At 41.9% G+C, this 13,535-nt stretch overlaps 1 protein-coding gene across 10 annotated transcripts in view; it reads left to right on the top strand.

Moving 5' to 3' along the window:
• The window catches only part of UBN2 (ubinuclein 2), a 70,529-nt gene that overhangs the window by 19,004 nt on the left and 37,990 nt on the right, over positions 1-13,535 (top strand). For 8 of the 10 annotated variants that reach the window (XM_041002500.1, XM_041002501.1, XM_041002504.1 and 5 more), the window contains exons 3-6: positions 2,649-2,750; positions 8,639-8,776; positions 9,229-9,332; positions 10,830-11,316. In XM_041002500.1, the coding sequence (XP_040858434.1) occupies positions 2,649-2,750; positions 8,639-8,776; positions 9,229-9,332; positions 10,830-11,316 (831 nt within the window). Of the gene's footprint in view, positions 1-2,648; positions 2,751-8,638; positions 8,777-9,228; positions 9,333-10,829; positions 11,323-13,535 lie in introns of all 10 variants that reach the window. The other 2 variants (XM_041002499.1, XM_041002502.1) reach the window with 2 other exon arrangements.

The raw sequence follows: 13,535 nt of genomic DNA, 5'->3' as shown, positions 1-13,535 counted from the left end.
AAACAAGAGGAAATGATTTTTTTTTGTTGTTTTTGAGAACTATACTGCATATAATTAACCATTAGATGGGTAATGGAAATTCACATCTTGTATCTGTGATTGTAAGAATCACTGTAGTTCAGTGTTGACATGTTAGTAAGCAGAATCTTTGTCATTTTTCTCCTGTCTGAGTGTTCTCTGTCTCTTTCCTGTCTCCCTGCTTTCCAACCCTCCATTTCTCAGCCAGTCAGGGTAGAGAGATGCTAGGGGGATGTTGAGAAAGTATATTTGAATGATGGACAGCCTATATTGGCTCTGCTTTCAATCCAGCTTTTTTTTTTTTAAGGTTTATATATTTTTATTGGAAAGGCAGATATACAGAGAGGAGGAGGGACAGAGAAGATCATCTTCCATCCGATGGTTCACTCCCCAAGCGGCCGCAATGGCTGAGCCGATCCGAAACCAGGAGCTAGGAGATCTTCCAGGTCTCCCACGCAGGTGCAGGGTCCCAAGGCCTTGGCCCATCCTGGACTGCTCTCCCAGGCCACAAGCAGGGAGCTGGATGGGAAGCCAGGGCCGCCGGGATTAGAACCGGTGCCCATATGGGATTCCCAGCTCGTGCAAGTCGAGGACTTTAACCACTGCACTATTGCGCCCGGCCCTCAATCCAGCTTCTTAACATCACACACCTTGGGAAGCGCTGAGTGCTGGCTTAGCAACTCGGGTCTCTGTCATCTACATAGGACACTGGTACTATATTCCAAGTGCCTGATTTTAGCTTAGCCAAGTTACTCCTGACTTAGAAGGAGTGACTAGTGGATGAAAGATCTCTCTCTTTCTCTCTCTCCCTCCCTCTCTCTCCCCTTCCCCCCCATTGTTTTTATGCCTTTCAGATACATAAAAAATAAATGGAAGTTTAAAAAGGTTACTTGTATTTGAGTGAGAAACTGTAAATATTTAAAGTGAGTCTTAAAGCTAGTATACTCATTTTAGTTATGTCACAGTATTAGGCATGTATACCAAGTGTATATGTAACCCTCAACACAGGTAACACCTGAAATGTAACAGTTCTGTTTTCATTGCAGTTAGACAGTTAAAGGGCTGTGTAAGATACGGCCAACGTTATGAAATGTACACTAGTTCTAGGTAAAGCTGCTTCCGACTAGCTCCCTGTGAACGGCCTGAGAAAAGCAGCAGGAGACAGCCTAGGTGCTTGGGCCTCTGCCTTCTATGTGGGAAGCCTGGAAGCTCCTGGTTTTGTCCTGGCTCTGCTATGACTATTGTGGTCACTTGGGAAGTAAACGTGCAAATGGAAGATCTCTCTTCATCTCCCTGTTCCTCTCTCCCTCTCTCCCTCTCTCTCTCTCCTTTGGAATTCTTTCAAATAAATAATTTTCAAAAAGGAAGAAGAAAAAGTTTTCTTGGTATGTTGCACCCACATGGGAGACCTAGAAGAAGCTTCTGGCTTCAGATCAGCTCAGCTCTGGCTGTTGCAGCCATTTGGGAAGTCAACCAGTGGATGGAAGATTTTTCTGTCTCTCCTCTCTGTAAATCTGCCTTTCCAATAAAAATAGATAGATAGACAGATAATCAAAAAATGGGTTTACTTGGATTATACCAGTGCTTGAATTCATTTTTCATTTTAAGGGAGTATCTGTGTAATTCTATGAATTTAAAATTAAGTTTAAGGGGTGGGCATTTGGGGCAAGTTAAGATGCTGTTTGCGTTGCCTGACTCCCGACCAGAGTGCCTGGATTCAAGTGCCAGTTGCTATCAGTTTGATCCAGCCTTGGGAGTCAGCAGATAATGGAGTAAGAGCCTGGGTTTCTGTGACCCACATGGGGCGCCTGTGCAATTTAGGCTCTGGGCTTTGGCCTGGCCTAGGCTGACAGCAGGCATTTGCTGAGAGCACCAGCAGTTGGGGGATCTTTGATTTTGTTTGACTTTATAACAAAATTAAAACAAAATTTTAACAACATTCAATTTTAAGAATAATTTAGACTTACAGAAAATAGCAAAAGTGGTAAAAATTCTGATACAGGCTTTATCAACTCTTGTATTGTTAACGTTGTACATTCATGTAGTACAATTGCTAGCACTAGGAAGCCAACATTGGTATGTTAAGTAAGTGCTACAGTCTTTTGGGATTTGACTGCTTTTCCCATAATGTCTTTCTTTCAACTGCTGGATACTATTCGGGATACCGCTTCACCCCTGGCCATTAGACCTTTCAAGGGTCACTTGGGCTCAGGGTTTTGTTGTTGTTACTTGATAGCCTGTCAGCTTTGAAGAACATGGGTCACTTATTTTGTAGACTGTCCCTCTAGGTCTGCGTGATGTTTTTGTTACGGTAGGGTAGGATTGTAGGCTTTTGAGAGGCAGGCCACAGATAATGTACAGTTTTTATCACTTCATACCAAGTATACATGCTGACCACATAGCTTTTGATTTGTGCTCATTGTGCTCACCTGGCTGAGGTGGCATTGGCAAGGTTCTCCACCAAAGTTACTTTGTTCTCCCTCTTTCTACTCTACTGTGGGGAAGGAAAGTGTTAACTGACACCCTTGAAGGGAATTATCTACAAAAGGTACTTGAAATCTTCCAATTCTTTTTTAATTGTATGGAAATAAATGAGTATTAAATTGGTCTAACATATCTGTTCTTTGCAGGGTGGAAAACCCCGTAAACACCGCAAGGATCGGCTACAAGATTTAATTGATATAGGCTTTGGCTACGATGAAACGGATCCATTTATTGATAATTCGGAGGCTGTGAGTAATATATATATGTATATATTTTTAAAGATTTATTTTCTTTTTATTGGAAAGGCAGATATACACAGAGGAGGAGAAATAGAGAGAAAGATCTTCCGTCCGATGATTCACTCCCCAAGTGAATGCAACGGCTGGTGCTGTGCTGATCCAAAGCAAGGAGCCAGGAACTTCTTCCAGGTCTCCCACATGGGTGCAGTCTCAAGGCTTTGGGCTGTCCTCAACTGTTTTCCCAGGCCACAGGCAGGGAGCTGGATGAGAAGTAGAGCTGCTGGGATTAGAACTGGTGCCCATATGGGATCCCGGTGTGTTCAAGGTGAGGACTTTAGCCACTAGGCCACGCTGCCCAAGTAATATATTTTTAATGTAGCAGCAAATTCTTTATTTTTTTGGGATAATAGAAGTCATAGATAAAGTAAAATTCAATGAATGTTTTGTTTTTCTTAACTATGCTTTTTTTTAATTAAAAATTATTTTTAATACTATTTACATAGTTGAGAGGGGTGCACACCAGTGTAGGCCTCTGATTAGGTTGAGGGGATTGAGGTACAGAGGAAGGGGTGGTGGGACCAATGTTTCATTTTTTTTTTCCTCCTGTGTTCGCATGGCCCAGGATGGGAGGAAGGGATCACTCCATGTTGTCAGTCTGCATCAGTACCAGAGGATGGGGACAGTCATTTAATGACACCTGGGTCCAGTGTGTGGAAGAGTGTTCAAGGATGTTACTTGAGAGGTTTTCATAGTTCTGAGACGTAATTGACTTTATTGCACCAGGGTTGGAGAAATCTTTCCAAGGTTTTGACTGATTAAGTCCACCTTAGTGCATCCACAGATCCAGGTACTCGCTGCAAAGCTTTTTCAGGAGAGAGTTCCAACCTGTTCTGCTTTTCATCTCTAATGAGGCACTTAATATCCACTGCTGGCCTAGTTGGGTTGGCACTTGTGTCCCAAGTGTGCATCGAGGCATGCTATCTACTGTATAGGCTTTAGCAACTGAAAAGGCTTGAGTTCTAAATGACCCTAGAAGGAATTTAGCCATATATAAGTGAACGTTCAGTGCACATCACTAACTTTTTAAAACATTATCCTCTAATTAAAAAAACTTTTTTCTCCATTTATTTGAAAGGCAGAGAGAGCTTTTATTTGTGGTTGACTCTCCAAAGGTGCTTGGCCAGGCTGAGCTCAGGAGCCAGGAACTCCGTCCAGGTCTCCAGCATGACTGGCAGGAACTCAAATACTTGGCCTTCATCTGTGCCTCCCAGGGATACTCACTCCAGCCCAACACCCACCCCTAAATAGCTTTTTCAAAATTAGTAAGCCTTATGTTTGAACAGAATTTTAGAGCCACAATAAAATTGAGTAGAGGTACCCACTTTGACCTCATTCTACCTTTTCCCACTCCCATCTACTTTCCATTATTGATCTCCCGTACTTGGTGGTACATTTGATACCAGTGATGAATCTGTATTGGAAAGACATTATCACGGAAGTCTACAGGTTACATTAGGAGTTTTAATGCACACTCTGGGTTTCTGCAAATGAATAATGACATGCATCTGCCATTGTACTATTATCCATTATAGTTTGTCCTGAAAATCCTTTGCGTTTTGCTTGTTAGTTCCTGTCCGTCCTAACACCTGGCAACCAGTGATAGTGTCTTCTTAGAATGGTTGAAATCATATATGAACAAGTTCAGCAGCTCTTATCTGAGATGCTTAGGCCCAGGAGGACGTTGAATTTCAGAGGATTTCTTTTTTGGATTTGGAGATAACTGACTTTCGTAGCACAGTTTAGAGGGCATGGCCAATCATTTTAGAGAATGTGAAATAAAATAGAATTGAAGTTATTTGATGGTAGGTTATGTGATTTTTACTGAATATGGTTGTGGGTGCTAGATTTTGATGTGTAAGATATTTTTCCACTTGGGTTGTAGTGATGATTTGAAAGCTACTATTCTATAGAGCATACATTTGGTAGGTATAGAGTTTTGTGGGTATAACCTGTTGAGTTGTAGAATTAATTACTAACAATTACAAGACAAGGTAGATCCCTGTTTTGTACCAGGTTGTTTGACTTGGAAAGTAATTTAGTATTATCCTTGTAATGTGTTTCGGTTCTTTTTATGAGGTAGTTCAGACATTAAACAATTGGAGTCCAACCAAATGAGCTCTTTGTTCTCTTTGCTAACCTAACCTTTATTGCCAGTAAGCTTTTGTCTGACTGAGGTGTTGATAGGCAGAGCCTTGTATACCCCCACTTTTCTGCTGCAAACTGAGACTGAAGATCTTGTGGAAATGAAAGAGTTTTGTAGAGCAACCTATATACGGATCTGCAGAGCAGGGCTACGAACCCTCTTGGCCCAGCTGCAGCAAGGCTTATGTCTTACTCCACAGAGAAGAGGTGCAATTCTAAGCTTTTATGAATGATAATGGAGCTGGGGTGGGAACTTGTGTTCTAACCTCACTTTGCTATGATCTTTAGAAGCAGCCCCTGAGACATCTTGCTGGCTTGTCCCACATTATCAGAATGCTCCTTCTAGCACCTCAACTTTATAGCTGGGAAGTAGCCCAACTAGAATGACAAGGGCCACTCCTATTGAGAGATGTCACTATGGTTTACAGTCACAACCCTCAAAGTCTGTTATTTGATAGAGGGTGAAAATAAAATTCTAATTGATTCTTTAGGATCATGTACTGCTTGCTAAAAACACCTGAAGATAGAATGTTCTTGAAGATTAGTTTCTTATACTACCAAATTATAAGAGGAAAGAAAACGCCTTTTTAAAAAATAAATAATAATCCTAGACATGAATAATATTTTATTGAGGTTGTCCCCTTTAATTAGAACTTTGTAAAGTAGTATGTCTTGTAGATGTGAAGTGCTTTGCCCTGAGTCACAATAGCTAGTTCAGTCAAGTAGAGTCAAGGCCTTCTGACTCGCCAGTTCAATGTTCATTGCTTCTTAACGTATTTTACTTACAATCAGTGTAGTTTATATTCACAGAGCCTGTTTCCCAGAAGAGTAAAGCTCCATAGAAGGTTATATAGGATTTGTTCATGTCAAAGTTGCCATGCACATCTAGCAGTAAACATTTTCCCCTTCAGAAGGAGCTGCTGGGTGTGGCAGAAAGGTTGGAGTCAGCCAGTGACTTCCATAAACATATAAAGTTGGTTCCAGCTTAGCTTTCACTAAAAATGACTTGGGAATTTGCCCTCCTTTCCCAACAAGGACATCATGAGGACCACATGAAATCATTTTTTAAAGGAAGCATTGTGTATCATAAAGCCTTACACAAATATAGGTAAACAAAGAGTACGCAACCATTTGTCTCAACAGTTCCATGTTTTCTAAATACTATGAGACCTTTCACTTTTATTCTCTACTCCTCGCAGGTCTCCTTTAGCTGCAGACTGCACGATCTCCAGGGAGGTCTGTAGTAGTGTATCTAGTACAGGAGTAAGCATGAGTTTTCATTTCCTTATTTTTATCTATTTCATTTCTTTTTAATTCAGTATGGTTAAACTGGCCATTGTCTATTTTTTCATTCTCCACATAATTTCAAAGGAAACAAAAAAGTCTCAATTTTTGTGATTAGTCTTTATGTTCTTATAATATGTAGGTAGTAGGATATAAAATAAATAAAAGTAATTGTTTAAGATTTTATTTCTATTGCAAAGTCAGATATACAGAGAGGAAGATACTCTGTCTGATGATTCACTCCCCAAGTGACCACAACTGCCCATGCTGCATCAGTCTCAAGCCATGATCCAGGAGCTTTTCGGGTCTCCCACGCGGGTGCAGGGTCCCAAGGCTCTGGACCATCCTCAACTGCTTTCCCAGGCCACAAGCAGAGAGCTGGATGGGAAGTGGAGCTGCCGGGATTAGAACCAGTGCCCATATGGGATCCCAGGGCTTTCAAGACGAGGACTTTTAGCTGTTATGCCACCGCACCGGGCCCAAATTTCATTTTTTTAAAAGATTTATTTGTTTTTATTACAAAGTCAGATATATAAAGAGGACAGATAAAGAAGATCTTCTGCCCAATGATTCACTCCCCAAGTGAGCGCAATGACCGTTGCTGTTCCTCTGTCTCGCCTCCTTTTTGTATATCTGACTTTGCAATACAAAAGAATAATAAATAAAAAATAAAGCGCCCTTTTAAAAAATAATTACATTGCAGCCACCAAAGAAAAATTATTGTGATCCTTAAATTTTTGTTAGCATGTGACATGTTTAGAACTAAAAAACTACTATGAAAGCTATTTTCTTATACATGCCAAACTTTTTCTACATTTATTCTGCAAGTATCTTCAATGCTGTCAGGGATGCTTTTGTGTTTTATTTTCAACTGACAAATACTGATTGTATGTATTTATGGGCACAAACTGGCATTTCAGTGTGCATGTCCATATTGTTATGGTAATCAAGCCAATTTTTTTAAGCGGCCACAATGGCTGGAGCTGAGCCAGTGAAGCCAGGAGCTTCTTCCAGGTCTCCCACACAGGTGCAGCGTCCCAAGGCTTTGGGCGGTCCTGGACTGCTCTCACAGGGCGTAGGAAGGAGCTGGATGGGAAGTAGAGCCACTGGGATTAGAACTGCCCGTATGGGATTCTGATGCGTTCAAGGCAAGGCGAGGACTTTAACCACTACATTATCACGTCAGGGCCAGTGAAGATAAATTTTAAGGGCTGGAGTTGAGGTGCAGTGGGATAAGCCTTAGCCTACAATGACAGCATCTCATATGAGTGACTATTCAAGTCCTGATTGCTCCTCTTCTGATACAGCTCACTGCTAATGTGCCTAGGAAAGCTGGCAAAGGATGGCCTAAGTACTTGGGCCCCTGCACTCATGTGGGAGACCTGGAAGAAGCTCCTGGCTCCTAGCTTTGGCCTGGCCCAGCCCAGACCATTGCAGCCATTTAGGAAGTGAACCAGCAGGTGGAAAATTCTCTGTCTCTCCTCCTTTCTGTAACTCTTTCAAATAAATAAAATATAAATCTTTTTCTTCAAAAAACTTATTTATTAGAAGGAAATGCAGAGTTACACAGAGGAGAAGAAGCACAAAAATTCTCAATCTGCCAAATACATATCTTACAGGGGGAAAAAAACTTTGTACCAACTCCCCATCATTTCCCCTTACCCCTTTCTTCTATCCTGCCTGCTGCTTCTGAGAAGCACCGTTCTACTCTGTACTTCTGTGAGTTCATTTTAAATTCCACATCTGAGTGTAGGTGAAATCATATGGTGTTTGTCTCTTTCTGCCTGGGTTATTTCTCTAAACATAATATATGCTGGGATTTATACATTCGGTTTCAAATGGAAAAAATCCCAAACTGACACATACCTGCTCTTTACTATTATCACTTTCTATTTCTTAGTTTTGTAGGTATAGGGCTTCCTCCTTCTCTCTTCCCTACCAACCTCGCCGTTGTCCCCTGGATGGTACAATGACATGGTCCTTCAGCTGTAGTCTTGACTCGTTACGTGTGTCGTGACGCTGTAGGTGTAAGCAGTGGCAGGGAGTAGTATTTTGTTAGAGTACATTCAAGTTTTACCAGGCGCTTGCTTTGGTTTGGGAATAGACATGCATGCTGCCTTTCTTCTTGGGTTCCTGTACATACATGCTTTTTAAAGGGTGAACAGTGTTCTGTTGTTTTGCCTGCCACATTTGAGCAGTCTACTCATCGAGTGATGTCTGTTGCAGTTTGCTGAGCCTGTTTTTAGGTGAGGTACTGGGGTGCAGGCTTCTTAGCAGCATCCTGATGGCCTCCCCGCCATGCATGCTAGCAGTCGGAGTGCCAGGGCTGCAGCTGGGGTGCACTCAGACTTGTGCAAAATGAGCTTATCATGACAGCATGTACCTGAAATGCTTTTATTTTTTTAATCTAGTATGACGAATTAGTTCCTGCCTCTCTAACAACAAAATATGGAGGCTTTTATATCAATACTGGCACTCTTCAGTTTCGCCAAGCTTCAGATACTGAAGAAGAAGAAATTACAGACAACCAAAAGCACAAACCACCCAAAGTGAGTTCATGTGACATTGCAATAATGATGACAACATTCTGTTGATAAGCTGTATTTTGTGAATGTTATTTGTGCCAAAATGTGAATGTATGAAAAATAAAATATAAGCTGTTGTTTAAATAATCTGTAATTATATACTCTTGAATTCAGTTAATATTGAAAATTGATATATTGTGGTAGAATTAGTTCTTTTAAAATTCTTTCTACATATATGGTGAATAATCTAGGTTTCTAGAATAGATTGCTTTAGAAAAGATTGTTAATAGCTATTACCTTCCCTGAGTTATGGGTTTTTTTTTAATAGATTTTGTAAAATTTATATGTATTTTAAAAGTTATTAGTATCTTTAGGTAAGTGTTTCTTGCAGTGTGATTCAAAGACTGAAATGCTAACATAAACACTATAGCATCACTATGTAAATAAATAATACATTCTTTTTCATAATTTTACAGGTTCCCAAAGTAAAAGAAGATGATGTTGAAATGAAGAAGCGCAAGCGGAAAGAGGAAGGGGAGAAGGAGAAGAAGCCAAGGAAAAAAGTACCCAAGCAACTGGGGTATGTTTAACTAAGCCTGCTAGGGGGCCTTGTCTCAGTCCATCTGTCCATTGAAAAGTTTAGCTCAACTGGACCTAAGTGAGTAAAGCATTAACAGATATTAATGGTCCACTAATTTAGTATTATAGTATTTATTAAGGAGTAAAGTCTTTCTCATCTTGGAGACTGAGTTTTTCCCAAGAAGAATTAATGTGAGGGCCCGGCGTGATAGCTAAAGTCCTCACCTTGAACGTGCCGGAATCCCATATGGGCTCCAGTTCTAATCCTGGCTGCTCCGCTTCCCATTCAGTTCCCTGCTTGTGGCCTGGTAGGACAGTCGAGGACAGCCCAAAGACTTGGGACCCTGCATCCATGTGGGAGACTGAAGGAAGCTCCTGGCTCCTGATTTCAGATTGGCCCAGCTCCAGCCATTGCAGCCGCTTGGGGAGTGAACCATTGTATGGAGGATCATCCTTTCTGTCTCTCCTCCTCTGTGTATATCTCCCTTTCCAACAAAAGTAAAATAAATCATAAAAAAAAGATTAATGTGAAAAGATGTTATAAATATCAAACATACCTTTTTAATCTCTTAGAACTAAGATGCTTGGGGATTGAAAAGTGTCAGTAGCCTATGTGTAAACAATTTTTATTTTATTTAGCTGTTAATGCTTATAACTTTAATGATAATTGCCACTAACAACTAAGCAGACTTTCTCAAAAGCCTTAAACTGTAAAAATAATATGTCAGAAATTCCTAATTGCCCCTGCTTTGTAAGATACACTTGGAAAAGGCAGTGTTTTCCTCCTGTCCTTGGTAGTGGAGGTACGCATCTGAATTTTGAGCTATCGTAGTGAAGAAGTTGATGTAAGGCAGGTGTTTTGCCCTCCAAAATGCAGCATTATACACTGTAAGAAATTTTTTCTTGACGTGTTTTTTTGTTTTATCTTGTTTTTGTTTTTTTAAGATTTGTTTATTTGTATTGCCAAGTCAGTAATATAGAGAGAGGAGAGACAGAGAGGAAGATCTTCCATTCACTTATTCCTGCCCCAAGTGACTGCAACGGCCAGAGCTGTGCCAATCTGAAGCCAGGAGCTCTTTCGGATCTCCCACATGGGTGCAGGGACCCAAGGCTTTGGGTAATCCTGGACTGCTTTCATAAGCCACAAGCAGTGAGCTGGATGGGAAGCAGGCCTGCCTGAACAGGAACTGGTGCCCATGCACTTGGGCTGTCTTCTCCTGCTTTACCAAGGATGAGGATGGGAAGTGGAGCACATAGGAACTGGAAATGTTGCAAACAGCAGCTCAACTTACTGTACCACAGCACTGAGGCTTGGATACCTTTGATAAAATATAATTTCGTAAGAAATCAAGGAAAGTGCTTGTTCTGCCACCTAGTAAGTTTGTTATTGGTGGGTTTTCTTTTTTTTTTTTTTTTTTTTTTTGGTTTTGTGCCTATTTGTTGACATGGGGCTTTAGCCCTTAAATTGCAGCCTATCTGATCAGTTTTTTTCTTACAGAGTTGTGGCTCTGAATTCTCACAAATCTGAAAAGAAGAAGAAACGTTACAAAGATTCTCTTTCTCTTGCTGCCATGATACGGAAATTTCAGAAAGAGAAGGATGCATTAAAGGAGTCGAACTCCAAAGCCCCCTTGACCTTACCGACCTCCTCTCTGCAGAAACCGCCCTGTGCCCCAGCAGCCCTGGGCAACGATGTCCAGGATTTACATCTGAGCAGTGCAGACCCAGACCTCCCCATTTTTGTTAGCACAAATGAACATGAGCTGTTTCAGGAAGCTGAAAATGCCCTGGAGATGCTAGATGATTTTGACTTTGACCGATTACTGGATGCTGCTTCTGATGGTAGCCCGCTATCTGAGTCAGGGGGAGAAAATGGGACCACCACCCAGCCAGGCTACACCTCTCAGATGATGCCCAAGGCGGTACCCACACTCCCGGAGGGTCTACCTGTCCTGCTTGAAAAACGCATTGAAGACCTCCGAGTAGTAAGTGTCATAATTCACTTCATTTTTGTTTATTGCATAGATATAACAACATGCTGTTGTTTCTTAAAACACAAGTGTAAAAATCCTTGATTTGGCACCCTTATAACAACTACCTTGCATTTTCCATGCTTCTTTTTAGGCATTGGCTGTATGCATGTTTCCAAATAGAAATAACTATGGCCGCAACAAGGATACCGTTGATTGTTTCATTATTTCAGTTCACACTTTTTCCCACACAGGCTTCATAAATATGTTTTTATTATCTACATAGTCACGTAAAGGAAATACAGCAATGAGGACCAGTGCTGCGGCACAACAGGCTAATCTGCTGTTTGTGATGCAGGAGTCTGAGTCCTGGCTGATGTGCTTCCCAGGCAAACCCTGCTAATGTGCCTGGAAGGTGTCAGATGGCCCAGGGCTTGCACTGCTGCCAACCAATCCAGAGACTGAATGGAGATCCTGGTTGCTGGATTCTACTTGGCCCATCCTAGATGTTGTGGCCGTTTGGGGAGTTAACAAACTCTCTGTTTATCCTTCTGTCATCAGACTCTTTACATATGTAATTCTAAGTAAAAGAAGAAGAAAAAGAAATAGAGAAAATGAAGGAATAATGACACTGGAGAAATCGACCTGAAGTTGGTCCAGTCTGTAATGATGTCTAATTATTTCAGTTTTTTTTTTTTTTTAAGATTTTTCTTTCATTGGAAAGTCAGATATACAAAGAGGAGACGAAACAGAGAAGATCTTCTGTCTGTTGATTCACTCACCAAGTGGCTGCAATGGCTGGAGCTGAGCTGATCCGAAGCCAGGAGCCCAGAGCCTCTTCCAGGTCTTCCACTCAGGTGCAGGTCCCAAGACTTTGGGCCGTCCTCAACTGCTTTTGTAGTCCACAAGCAGAGAACCTGGATGGAAAATGAAGCAACTAGGACCCAAACTGGAGCCCATATGGGATCCCAGCACGTGCAAAGCATGGACTTTAGCCACTAGGCTGTTGTGCTCGGCCCCTCTAGTTATTTTAAAAGTCTACTTTTGGAGCTGGCACTGTGGTGTGGCATCATCTGTGTATTCAGGAGCATAATATGATTGCCAGCCTGTCAAATACAAGGAGCATGGTCGCTGGCAAGTGATTGTCACTGAGGTACAGTTAGGGGTTCTTCAGTGAACCTCCTGAGAGCTGGATATGGACATCATCAAAGTGCCTCTGCTTTTTTAGCAGAAGACTCAACAAGAGAAGCTCTAATTCAGAAAAAGAGGCTTTTCTCTCCCACACAGAAGTCATTATCACCAGTGGGTGAGGATTGGATGCAATATGAGGCTCTGGAAGTAGTGGGATTGTTGGCAGAATGTAAGAGAATCCCTGAGACCACATGGGGCGGGGGGCTGCTGTTGTGGGGCAAGGGATCAAATCAACCCCTATGATGCTGGCATCCTCTGTTGGCTACAAGAGCACCTGTTTGCGTCTGAGCTGCTCTGCTTCTGAGGTAGCTCCTTGCTAATGCAGCTGGGAAAACAGTGGAGATGGCCCAAGCCTCTGCCACCCCATAGGAGACTAGGATTGTTCTGGCTTGGCCTGGCCCAGTTCCTGTCCATGGCAGCCATTTGGGGAATGAACTGGCTGGTGGGAGAGCTCTTTTGCCTCTGTCTCTCCTTCTCTTTCTGACATTTCAGAAAATTGGGAGATAAGGAAATTGGGGGTGGCCCAATTTCTTCCTAGTTATGAACAAAGTGAATCCTTTGATCAAGTTAAAATTCTTTATGCGAGCTAAAAGTCTTTACAGATACTGACATCTGAGGGATGAGTCTAATATCACTTAAACCTGGACACAAAGGTGCACCCTTTCTCTCCTCTCTAACTCTGCCTTTCAATACAAAATAAATAAGTAAGTTAAATTAAAAATGCAGTGTATGTGAGATTATCAGATGGTTGTAGAGAAGGTTTGTAGAAGGGAGGCATCTACTTTGGGTTTTCTTGGAGGTCTAGGAATACTAAGCAGGGGTGGCCATTTGGGCCAGCAGTTGTCGCTGCTTGTGACGCATCAGAGTGCCAGGTTTGAGTCCTCCTTCCTCTGCTTCCAATCCAGCCTGCTGCTAATGAGCACCTGGGGGGCAGCAGACAATGATTTGAAAGCCCGTGTCCCTGCTTCCCAGAGGAGACCTTTCTGTATTTCCTGGCTTCTGGCTTCAGCCTGATGTAGCCCGGGCTTTTGTATGCTTCTGAT

The sequence above is a fragment of the Ochotona curzoniae genome, unplaced genomic scaffold (assembly GCF_017591425.1).
Source record: "Ochotona curzoniae isolate NIBS_2020 unplaced genomic scaffold, NIBS_Ocur_1.0 scaffold_2476, whole genome shotgun sequence".
NCBI lineage: Eukaryota > Metazoa > Chordata > Mammalia > Lagomorpha > Ochotonidae > Ochotona > Ochotona curzoniae.
The sequence above is the reverse complement of the archived record's forward strand: the minus strand, read 5'-3'. Positions and strand labels throughout refer to the sequence as shown.